This window comes from Echiichthys vipera (genome assembly GCF_963691815.1).
Source record: "Echiichthys vipera genome assembly, chromosome: 13".
Taxonomy (NCBI): domain Eukaryota; kingdom Metazoa; phylum Chordata; class Actinopteri; order Perciformes; family Trachinidae; genus Echiichthys; species Echiichthys vipera.
In genome coordinates, this window is record NC_139838.1 from 28,535,081 (window position 1) to 28,547,644 (window position 12,564).

At 48.2% G+C, this 12,564-nt stretch overlaps 1 protein-coding gene across 1 annotated transcript in view; it reads left to right on the plus strand.

Moving 5' to 3' along the window:
• Nucleotides 1-12,564, plus strand: part of col14a1b (collagen, type XIV, alpha 1b) — a 172,179-nt gene that overhangs the window by 143,811 nt on the left and 15,804 nt on the right. Inside the window, 2 exon segments of the mRNA XM_083925650.1 lie at nucleotides 11,357-11,452; nucleotides 11,593-11,646. Of these exon segments, the coding sequence (XP_083781776.1) occupies nucleotides 11,357-11,452; nucleotides 11,593-11,646 (150 nt within the window).

Genomic DNA, 12,564 nt, shown 5'->3' on the forward strand with positions numbered 1-12,564 from the left:
CCGGTCCTTCAGTGGCGCTCGTGTGCTCAGTAAGAACTGTGACGTTTTAACTGAAGAGGCACAAAACACTACGGTCTATCAACACGTTGACCGATGACACTGTATTCTCTATGAAGAACGCTTCAAACTAAGCATCTTAATCAAACACGCACGACCATCTAAGTCTTCCTCGTGCAATATTTAGCTTCTATTTCATACGTACTGACTTGATGGGACCCAGAATGAGCCGGACTTTGTTCCAGAGTGTTTCCGTCCTCATAGATCTGCACCCGGCTCTCCTCTCCTTCTCCTCCGTCTGGTTCTTGAAAGTCTGCGAACATCTTGAGAGGGGACAGAACTTGAAACCAGAGTGATGTGTTTTTGTGTCTCTGTGAGTCGGGCAGCTTTTAAACAGGCTGCATCAAGGAAGTAGCATCAAGACAAACCACAGACACAGATACACCCTCAACACCAGTCCGTCCAAACGGCAATACATGTGTGTGTGTGTGTGTGCGTGTATGTGTTTGTGTGTGTGTGCATGCGTTTGTGTGCCTGCATGCGTGCGTGTGTGTGTTTGTGTGTGGGTGTGTGTGTGTGTGTGTGCGTGCTTGTGTTTGTGTGTGTGTCTGCGTGTGTGCGTATGTGTATGTTTGTGTGTGTGTCTGTGCGTGCGTGCGTGCGTGCACGTGTTTCTGTGTGTGCGTGTGTGTCTGTGTGTGCATGTCTGTGTGCGTGCGTCTGTGTGTGTGTGTCTTTGTGTCTGTGTGCGTGCATCTGTGCGTGCGTGTGTGTTTGTGCGTTTGTGTGTGTGTGCGTGCGTTTTTGTGTGTGTGTGTGTGCCTGCTTGCGCTTGTGTGTCTGTGTCTGTGCGTGCGTGCGTGTGTGTGTCTGTGCGTGCGTGCGTGCGTGTGTCTGTGTGTGTGTGTGTGTGTGTGTGTGCGTGCATGCATGCATGCATGTGTGTGCGGCAGCTTCAGGTTTCTATGTCGCACTGTTAGACTAGCTGTGATGTCACAAATCCTGCCTGTAGGCCCCGCCCCCTTCGAACCAGTCGTTCAGTAAGATGAAGGTGAAAACTGCAGCGACGTCCTTCTGCAGAGTGACGCTCGGACAGTTCAACGTATGAACAAGAATAAAAACACAGACGGAGCTTGTTCTTTTCCAGCGTATTGAAGCTGCCAGCAGGTTTTATTTAGAGGACATTTACACCACACCACCGATTATCCGCGCACACCGTTCATCTTCGTTCACGCGGACGACTGAATTTTCAATAGATCGGTGACGGCCTCAGGGCCAGCAGCCAGGATTACCCTCCAAACTGTCGGAGAACAGCCTCGATTGTTCTTCTAAGTGTGTGTAGCATGCACTCAGGTGTTCATACGTGGTCCGCAGCTCGTCTCTCTCTGCAGTGAGGTTCGCGGTTCTGGTCCGCGTCTGGTTCAGACTCTGACTGAGCTGCTCTCCTTCTCTCACCAAGTTTTGTTTTTCCCACGTGGCTACGACACCTGGAGGGAAGAGAAAGGAAAGGAAACAGTGTCACGTTACTGTCCTCTTTCTTTTTTTATTATTTTTACACCTCATCTCATCTTCAGCCTCTTATCCGGGGTCGGGTCTCAGGGGCAGCAGCTTTAGCAGGGGACCCCAAACTTCCCTTTCCCGGGCCACATTAACCAGCTCTAACTGGGGGATCCTGAGGCGTTCCCAGGCCAGTGTGGGGATCTAATCTCTCCACCTGGTCCTGGGTCTTCCCCGAGGCCTCCTCCCAGCTGGACGTGCCTGGAACACCTCCCTAGGGAGGCGCCCAGGGTTCATCCTTACCAGATGATCCTGAACCACCTCAACTGGCTCCTTTCAACACAAAGGAGCAGCGGCTCTACTCCGAGTTCCTCACGGATGCTGAACTTCTCCCCCTCTCTCTAAGGGAGACTCCAGGCCCCCTCCTGAGGAAACACATTTCAGATGCTTGGACCTGGACCTGGTTCTTTGGGTCCTGACCCAGTTTTCATGACCACAGGTGAGGGTAGGAACCAGGACTGAGGGTAGATCCAGAGCTTTGTCTTCCTCAGCTCTCTTTTCATCACAACGGTGCAGTAGAGCGACTGCAGCTCCGCCCCCGCTGCTCCGATCCTCCGGCCAAACTCACGCTCCATCGTCCCCTCACTCCTGAACAAGACCCCGAGGTCCTTGACCTCCTTCACTATTTTTACACCTGATTTTCACAAAGCTGCCCGCTGCACTTTGGCTCTCCAGCCACGTATGTTGTTATAGAATCAAAAGAAAATGCTCACAGGTCGCGTAGATCACAGCGAAAATGAGAAGATACAGCACTCCCAGAATCACCGCGGTGGCTCCAAAGGGACTTCTCTTGACAGCTGAAGGATGGTTTGGAGTGGGCGGTCCTGCAGACACAAAGTACAGTGAATCATATTCTCATGGAGATGAAGCAGCTTCTTGAAATGATGAATCATCCGGTCCTTCAGTGGCGCTCGTGTGCTCAGTAAGAACTGTGACGCTTCAACTGAAGAGGCACAAAACTACACTTGAAGTCAGACCGGTCTATCAACACGTTGACCGATGACACTGTATTCTCTATGAAGAAGCATCTTAATCAAACACGCACGACCATCTAAGTCTTCCTCGTGCAATATTTAGCTTTTATTTCATACGTACTGACGTGACGGGACCCAGAATGAGCCGGACTTTGTTCCAGAGTGTTTCCGTCCTCATAGATCTGCACCCGGCTCTCCTCTCCTTCTCCTCCGTCTGGTTCTTGAAAGTCTGCGAACATCTTGAGAGGGGAAAGAACTTGAAACCAGAGTGATGGTTTTTTGTGTCTCTGTGAGTCGGGCAGCTTTTAAACAGGCAGCATCAAGGAAGTAGCATCAAGACAAACCACAGACACAGATACACCCTCAACACCAGTCCGTCCAGACGGCATTACATGACACGTTTGTTCTTGGAAAATGAGGCAAAACCTACTTTCCTACATTCACATTTTCAAACACACGTATGTGACGTCAGACTGACTCATTAATTTACCTTCTGAGTCTTAATTTCTGTGAGATATGCTACATTATCCACTTCCTTTCTGGGTAGGTAGGTAGGTTAGTAGATATATAGATAGATGTTCTTTATTGATCCCAAACTGGATACATCTTTAAGTCAAAATAGTATTATTATACGTGTTATTTTGGTTATTGTTGTCTGCTCGCTCCTTTGCAGAGGATTTAACATGTGGGCAAATCACTTGTAGTCCGTCTTTGCAAGTCTTCCTCAATGCAAATGTCCAATCAAGAGGAAACAAACACAACAGAACAGAAGAAAATGATAAAATAATAGTATTCTGAAGTGCATAGTATCGACAGACCTGCAGAGACTTCAGGAGAAATACCCGAGCTGATGAATATGTGTGTGTTATTTACCAGTTAACTAGAGTGTTATTGTTTCTGATCCTAACATGCACGAGTCGTTTCTCTTGTGGCTCCAGCTGCAGGCGCGTTAGCACCCCCCTCTGGACTAGAGGACCCAAAGGCACGGGACTCAGGAGACGGTATTAACAAATTTAATCAAACTTATTTACAAAAGGTGCTTTAAACACAAAGGAAACACACGAAGAGAAGTGATACAAACTGGACCCGATGAATGGACACAAGAGGACAGGTACACAGGGAGACATCTGGGTGTGTAGAGGGTTTGATCCGGCACCGAATGAAGCTCAGGACCGGCTTAATATACAGAGTGGCAGGTGATCAATGCAAACGAGGATCACCAGCCAGGGAAACAAACTTAAACCAGAGAACAGAAAGGGAGCACATACAGGAAAACACCGACAGAGGGAGACTGTCCTGATCCAATCACGACAGTAGGAGAGCCATCAAACGAGACACGATACCACACACATGATGAAACGATCTGGCGCCGAATGCGTCCCTCATCCGGTTTCTTATACTGCAGGGGAGGTGATTAGTGGGATTGGGTTCAGCCGGGCAGAACCTCGTCTTCTGTCTCCAAACAGACAAACACAGGGAGGGGAGACACATACAGAAAAACACAGACAGAGGGAGACTGTCCTGATCCAATCACGACAAGAACAGATTTGCATATGTGGCTAATCGAGACTCATACTGTGCATGTGGCAAGGATTTAATCTTGGAATGACGAAAGTCAACTTTGGTCAAGATTTGGGAATTATTCTCATCATGGTCCAGGGCTGTAGCTCGTGAGTCTGTCCTGATCTCTGAGCGCCGTTGGGTTTTACTCTCAGATCAGTCTGGTGACGTGCGGAGGAAATTTGGAGAAGTTTGAGCAGTTTGAACCAATCAGCGTTGGTTTCTTTGGTGGATTGAAGTGAAACAGAAGAGGCTGTTGAGTGTAAACAACATGGAGGCTTCCACGGATGAGATGAGCAGCTATGGAGCGAGCCGCTCACTAACTCTTTGTTCTCTGGATCCTTCTGTTGAATATGGACCGGGCTCCTGAAATTGGGCCTTTGGCTCCTAGAGGACACTTTAGCACACGTTTAGGCTCCTAGAGGACACTTTAGCACACGTTTATGCTCCTAGAGGACACTTTAGCACACGTTTTGGCTCCTAGAGGGCACTTTAGCACACGTTTTGGCTCCTAAAGGACACTTTAGCACACGTTTAGGCTCCTAAAGGACACTTCAGTACCTAATTTGGCTCCTAGAGGACACTTTAGCACACGTTTTGGCTCCTAGAGGACACTTTAGCACATTTTTTGGCTCCTAGAGGACAGTTTAACACACGTTTTGGTGCTGAAGTGCCCTCTAGGAGCCAAAACGTGTGCTAAAGGGACTCTTCTCACGCTGCTGCAGAGGTTTGCTGTTATTTTCAGCAGCATTAGTGGTTAAAAAAGACCTTTGAATGGCTTAATTGATTTATGTAAGTGCTGAAAAAGAGCATGGGGTGATTTTTTAAGTGTAACGGGCAGATGGCCATGAAATTGACAAAGCGGCTTTTTCCTTTTGGACGCTGTGTGACCTTTTCCTCCAGCATTACTCAGACAAACTGTTATTTCAGCTTCGGCCTGTTTGTACTTTTACATTCTTCACTTCTGATTAATGCAGAACAGTCCATTTTTTCTCGTTTGCCTTTATTGTGTATAAAGAGAGAGAAGCAGGAGGTATTGAAAGACAGCGACAGAAATGATGTGGAACAAAGGTTCAGTAGATCGGTTTCTCGCAGATCCAACGCTTGGATCCATTGTTGGTCTGTGCCCATTTTCCTCCCAGATCGATGGAGACCGCCGCCTCGTCCGTGGGGTTAAGGTTCACGTCTGTCCGCCAGTGCCTGTAGAACAAACACTATAATGTTAAAGGTAAAGACAAACAATCATGGATCCTCCTCATGAGTGGATGGCTCACTGCAACAGAAATGCATCAGGTGTTCAAACTCATCAATATTCGATTCTCATAAATTTCTGATACCGTTTTATTCGTTCTGAATAAAATGATTGGCCGAGCTTCCTGCCCGTCATCGTCACAGCGTCCCTTCCAGGCGCTCCTCTCTGCAGAGCGACAGAGCGACAGAGCGGTCTGTGAGAGAGAGCGAGGAACGTCGAAGAACTGATGCGTCGAGAGGCGAGACGCCAGAACGCGGGCTGTGGTTTCCAGAGATGGCAGATTCTGTAAAACTATGGTATTTGTGCAAGTGAGATTAGCGTCAGCGCTAACGTCAGCGCTAACGTCAGCGGTAGTGTAAATAAACCAGCTGTTTCACTTTCTCAGGATTGAGGACTTACCTACATCAAATAAGCCATCGAGACAGTTTTATTCTTGTAACAACTATTAACGGAGAAATCCAGGAGAGTCGCTAACAGCCGGACGTGGCTAACAGTGATTAGCTCGGGGCAGCACGGTGAAGGCATTCAAAGGTCTTTTTTAACCACTAATGCTGCTGAAAATAACAGCAAACCTCTGCAGCAGCATGAGAAGAGTCCCTACACACACAACAAAGCAGCAACAGCGTAGTTAGTGAAGCCAGAGTTTATTAAAGAGTGTTTTAAAGACTTACCTACTGGCCCCTGTACCAGCTCCTCTCATAGTAAAGTCCATTACAGTGGATTACCAAAGTCAATATTTGATTTGTTTCTTATAAAATGTCCCAACGTGGTGAAAAATGTCTTTGAATGTTAAAAATATTCAGTTGAATGTGAAATCAAACAGAAAAAATCAGAGATTTCCAGGTTTCAGAGGCTGAAAACAACTTTTTCTGATGAAAACTAAAAAAAAAAAACGACTTCATGGATGAATTCATGTGATATTATATAAACAGAAATAATATTAAATCAGTTAATGGATCCAAATGTGACCAAAGAAAGTGTTTGAATGTACGCGGGGTTTCTGCAGCTTTAACTAAAGTCACATTCAAGCACTTTCCAAACATTTCCAGGTGCTTTTCCAGACTTTTCCACATCAAAATCCCAGAGGAAGGAGCCATTGCTGCTTTGTTGTGTGTGTAGGGACTCTTCTCATGCTGCTGCAGAGGTTTGCTGTTATTTTCAGCAGCATTAGTGGTTAAAAAAGACCTTTGAATGCCTTCACCGTGCTGCCCCGAGCTAATCACCGTTAGCCACGTCCACGATTTCTCCGTTAATAGTTGTTACATGAATTAAACGGTCTCATTTGATGTTTGGAGGTTCAGAAAACGACCACGAGCCAAAATTCTCGTCTAGAATTAATTTGCAAAACATTTCAAATTCAGTTACAGATTAAAAACGAACTTTGTTGCTTTGATGTGAATTTAAACCACAGGTTGAAGTGTTCATTGAATGTCTGTGAGTGAGGAAGTGTTTATTTTAAAATGGTTCATTATTATTTATAGAACTTTCTTAACTTCTAACCACTGTAGCTCTGAACGATGACGCTGATATATCGTGGTTTAAAACAACAAACAAACGCTTTCCTCACGTGAATGTCAGGGTGGATCCGTCCACCCACTGCCATTTATTCACCCAGTCCATTCTCACTGAGCGCAGACCGATCCAGGACGGTTCATTCAGTCCGCTGACAAAGTCCTGAATAATGCAGAAACAGAGCAGATGATGAGAATCCAGCGAGTCATCGATCGGGAAATCACCTGAAAAACATCATCCAATCATAAACCAGGGCGCCCTCCCACTGTGCCTCCGTCCCGTGCCCCGTGCTTTAGGGTCCTTGTCCCCCCCTCCAGGCCCGTTTGTACTCACACTACCTGGGCCTCGGAGAATGCTTCTTGCTGCCTATACGTCATCACGCCGTAACACGTCACACGCATTGATGACGTCATGGCGATGCGTGGCTTTGTTTCCAGATCTTTCCGTAGACCTCGGAGTTTTTGTGCGTCTTGTCGACTGTTTTTGAATCTTTTCATCGACCAAATCTGCAGTAAACACTCCACCTCCGCATCACACCAACGTGAACCTTTCACCGCCATTGTTTTAAATGTCCGCGCATGGTCCCTCCTTCTTTTTTCTACGTCCCAACAGGCGCACAGGAAATGACCTCAGAACCGCCGTAGGCCTCGTGCTCGTACACGTGCACACGCTCGTGCTCGTACACGTGCAAAAGTGCTTTACTAAAGCCCACCTCTCCCAAACGGGCCGTGGACGGCAAGCGTGCCGCTCCTAGGCGTGGTACGGTTGCACTCACACTGGTCAAAGGAACCAGACATTAGCTGTGAAACCTGTTTGGGCACGGTACAAAGGCACAGTGTGAGAGCGGCACCAGCGTCACACCTGACGGACCCGAACCCTCTGTCTGTGACGGCAGCTCCCGAGCCGAGTGACAGCCCGACTCTCACCTGTTCCTCCGTGCTCTCTATAACCACCAGATCGGCTCCTCTGCTCCGACAGTCTCTCCTGCTCTCCGTCCAGTTCTTCACCTCTGTGGATGTGTAGTAACAGCTGCACCGGAACCTCCTCCAGTCTGCGTCACATCGAGCATTTTTAGTGGCACAGTTCAAATCATTTAAAGACCTTTTCCGCACATGTCCCACCTGTGACGCTCCCCTGTGTCTGAGTCTTCGTCTCCTGGCAGAAGCTTTTGCTCACGTTGCTCTGCAGCTCCTCATATTTGATCTGCAGCTCCTCATTTATGGTCCGCAGCTGCTCCATGGAAATATCTGGCGAGAGAAAACACATCAGGACAGAGAGACCGGGCAGTGATGGAGGTTTGGATGTGACGTTGGAAGAAAGACGAGGTCCTCACAGAGTTTGGACAAGACAACGACTCCGACGACGAGCAGGAGGCCGAGTAGAGCCAGAACCAGCTGTGCAGCGGCTCTGAAGGTGTTTCTCTGCACCACCGGGGGAGGATTCGGCGTTGGTGCTCCTGCAGAGGCAGAGAACGCAGAGAACGCCGTTTGATTTGACGTTTAAAACCGCAGGGAACAAACGCAGGTTTATACAATATGCAACAATACGCAGCGTGCAGTTCAGCAGCATGTTGGAATAAAATAATTACAAACTAAATATCCTCAAAGCAATTTCAGTCAAAAGCAACTGGACTTGGTTATTTGTCAGGAAGACGTTTCACCTCTCATCCAAGAGGCTTCATCAGTTCATGTACACATCTGACCAGGACCAGGACCAGGACCAGGCTGGGACTGGACCAGGACCAGGACCAGGACCAGGCTGGGACTGGTCCAACTAGCTGGTGTGAGATCCAGGTATTTAACCTCTCACAGGCCGATGATGTCACTGGAACCCTTTGTGCTCCAAGTGCCAACGACCGTTGTTAGAGTGGCAGTCGTTGGTGGGAAGTTGGTTTGGACTTCGTTTATCCTGGTCCAGTCCCAGCCTGGTCCTGGTCCTGGTCCTGGTCCTGGTCCAGCCTGGTCCTGGTCCAGTCGTTGGTGGAAGTAGGTCTGGACTTAGTTAGTGCTCTATTGAGTCTGAACGACAGTGGTTGGAGTCACAGGAGGCCTGATGAAGCCTCTTGGACGGGAGGTGAAACGTCTTCCTGACAAAAAACCAAGTCCAGTTGCTTTGGACTGAAACTGCTTTGAGGAGAACGACGACCTCGACACATGAGAACATTCACAGGTCTACAAACTAAATAAGTTGCCGGAACACAACTTTCCCATGCAAATATTTGATCTTGAGGTGCAGTTTCCGGTCTTCCAGCCGTGCTTTAGAGGGACTTCCTGTTTCATGGCGTAAAGCACAAATTAGCCGCCATGCCATTATGCAACATTCAGAAAACATGCTTTTATGTACACAGATAATACAGTTTGATTGCAAAGACGTTTAAACCACAGTGAACATAACCCAGGACACAACTTTCACACTTAAAGACACAGATATTCGATCTTAAGGTGCAGTTTCCGGTCTTTCAGACGTGCTTTTGGGCGACTTCCTGTTTCATGGTGTAAAGCACAAATTAGCCGCCATGTGAGAGAGAATACAGATCCATAATATACAGAGAATACAGAACAGTCAGCAAAGACGTTTAAACCACAGAGAACACAACCTGCTGCAGGTTTTCATTCCTACCAAGCAAAAACACACCGGACTCGAGTCCTGCGATCACCTGAACTGTCTTCACACAGTTGATTTGTTGGATCAGGTGTGTTTTTGATTGGTTGCGACCCTTTACTGGATCACTTTGACCCCCCTGAAGGAACGCTTCACCCTGAAAACTCCCTCTGTGTCACCTTGAACTACGTGAATGATGAAGAATCTAAGGACTCAAGGTGATGCAGAGATGCACGGATGATCGTTTTGGGGGTGAAGTGTTCCTTTAAACGCTCACGTGCGTAATTTCGACCCAACAAACACAACAGAACCAACTCCTCTCAGATCTCACACAGGCTCAGGGTCAGATCCTCTCCTACCTTTGATAACTGAGCTCCTGTTCCTTTTTACACTAATGTGACGTTAAATATCGTTTCTACAGCAGGTGACGAACACGCACCTGCGCCCCGCGGGGAAACATTTGCGTCCGCGCTCTCGTAGATGTCGACCTTCCTCTCCACTCGCTCTCCTCTGTCCTCTCCGGCTCCTTTGCTGTATTTCACACTCAGGACCGAGTTCGGGTCTTCGTAGATATTGGAAGACATTTCCGCTCCTTTCGACCGCAAAGTGAATCGCTCCGACGCCAAACGGGGAATCCAGAGTCGCTTAGAGCTCTGTCCTGAGGCTGCAGAGTATTAGAGGAAGTGGCGGCAGGAAAGCACACGGCGCTTAGATCTTCTGATCTCGTTGGTCGACTCGTGTGAGCTCAGGAAACCCTCCTCTTCAGAGTAAACCCACAGGAGAGAGAGCGACGTCTGTGGTTTGTCGAGGTGTTTGAAGATCGTTTCGCTGATAACGAGGTTGAAATGTCAGCGTTGATGCTTCAGCTTCATGATGTTTAAACATCCTGGACTCAAATGTTGTTGCTTCTTTCTAAGGATGTGACCCCGTTCTCTTATCATCGCTTCCTCTTCGCCGTCTTCTCACACTGATGTTCAGTCTGATAGCATCACAAGCAAACGCAAGTGTCAGAGCTGAACACCGTGAGGCTTTGAAAACTTCACCCTCAGTCATTTTCTTCTTGGTGTCGAAGTTCACAGAGTTTCCTTCATCTGTTTCTTTTAGTCAGGATTTAAAAAGGAGGTTTTAGGGCGCCCTCCCACTGTGCCTCCGTCCCGTGCCCCGTGCTTTAGGGTCCTTGTCCCCCCCTCCAGGCCCGTTTGTACTCACACTACCTGGGCCTCGGAGAATGCTTCTTGCTGCCTATACGTCATCACGCCGTAACACGTCACACGCATTGATGACGTCATGGCGATGCGTGGCTTTGTTTCCAGATCTTTCCGTAGACCTCTGAGTTTTTGTGCGTCTTGTCGACTGTTTTTGAATCTTTTCATCGACCAAATCTGCAGTAAACACTCCACCTCCGCATCACACCAACGTGAACCTTTCACCGCCATTGTTTGAAATGTCCGCGCATGGTCCCTCCTTCTTTTTTCTACGTCCCAACAGGCGCACAGGAAATGACCTCAGAACCGCCGTAGGCCTCGTGCTCGTACACGTGCGCACGCTCGTGCTCGTACACGTGCAAACGTGCTTTACAAAAGCCCACCTCTCCCAAACGGGCCGTGGACGGCAAGCGTGCCGCTCCTAGACGTGGTACGGTTGCACTCACACTGGTCAAAGGAACCAGACTTTAGCCGTGGAACGTGCTCGGGCACGGTACGGAGGCACAGTGGGAGTGCAACCTCAGGTGGAGTTAAAGCCTGGTTCATACGAATTAGTGCTGTTTTTGTTGGTCCCTGATAAATGTTGGTCTCTCTCTCTCTCTCTCTCTCTCTCTCTCTCTCTCTCTCTCTCTCTCTCTCTCTCTCTCTCTCTCTCTCTCTCTCTCTCTCTCTCTCTCTCTCTCTCTCTCTCCCTCCAGGGGCCGACCGGTGCAGTCGGTGACACAGGTCTACCAGGACCTCAGGGACCCCAAGGACCACAGGGGCCCAGTGGACGCTCCATCATCGGATCCCCAGTAAGACAAACGCCCACTTCTCTTCAGCAACCTTGTTTTTACCTTTTTACACATTTTTGAAGTATCGCATTAGAAAACGTCGACACTGTGACGTCCGATGAACTCAAACGCGTCTTTGAATCTATCGTGTTTGTCCGCAGGGTTCTCCGGGAGAGAGAGGACAGAAAGGGGAAGCCGGACAACAAGGAGCACAGGTAACTCCCCCTGACGCACACGTGGTTTTGGTAACAGGTCATTTTGGGTGTTTTAATAAAGTTTCTGTGTCAAAGTACTGCTGGGTAAGGTCGACAGGATCAACGTGTGGGTCCTACGTGTGGATATTGAACTTTACATCAGGTCAAACGTATATAAACGTATATAAAACACACACGTTTAGTGTTTATAGTGTGTAATAAGTGTTTTCATCAGAGTTACACGTGAATTAACCGTGGATATTTGTGCATTTGTGTGCATTTGTGTGTCCGTTCCTCACTCGGGTGTTTACTGCTCTGCTGTGAATCACTGGGACTAATGTGACCTTTTGGAAGCAAACACTTGTCAGACTTTGAGTAATTTTCTCCCATTTTGCTAAAAGGTTGTTGTTCAAATCTATTTCCACTCATTGAGTTAGTGACATTTCAACAGAACAGCGTTTGTAACGGTTCAGAGAGTTCAGTGAGTTCTGGGTTCGTCTTTGTTGGAGAGTTGGATCACAGGTACGAACCGGCACATCTCCACGTCTAAAAGTACTTTTTTAGACGTTTTTTGTACCGTAGTTTCCGCACTATAAGGCGCATAGAACAGACACTACAGTCGAGGCTGGGGTTACGTTAAGGACCGCCTCTAAAGTCCTTGATGTTAAGTTGGCGTGCTAGCGCGAGTAGCATCCAGCTGCAGACCCGGAGCACTACCCCCTTGGGCACACAAGTCCGTCACTTCCGTCAAGTAAGGGGCTTGTGACAAGTGAGGGGCTTGTGTCAAGTGAGGGGCTTGTGTCGAGTGAGGGGCTCGTGCTCCGGGTCTGCAGCTGGACAGTATCGTGCTAGCGCTGTTGCCTTCAGTGGAACAGTGATCGTACGGACTCTTCTACTCGCTGCTCTCTGTTCAACAACCCACTGTTGGAGTTTGTCCTC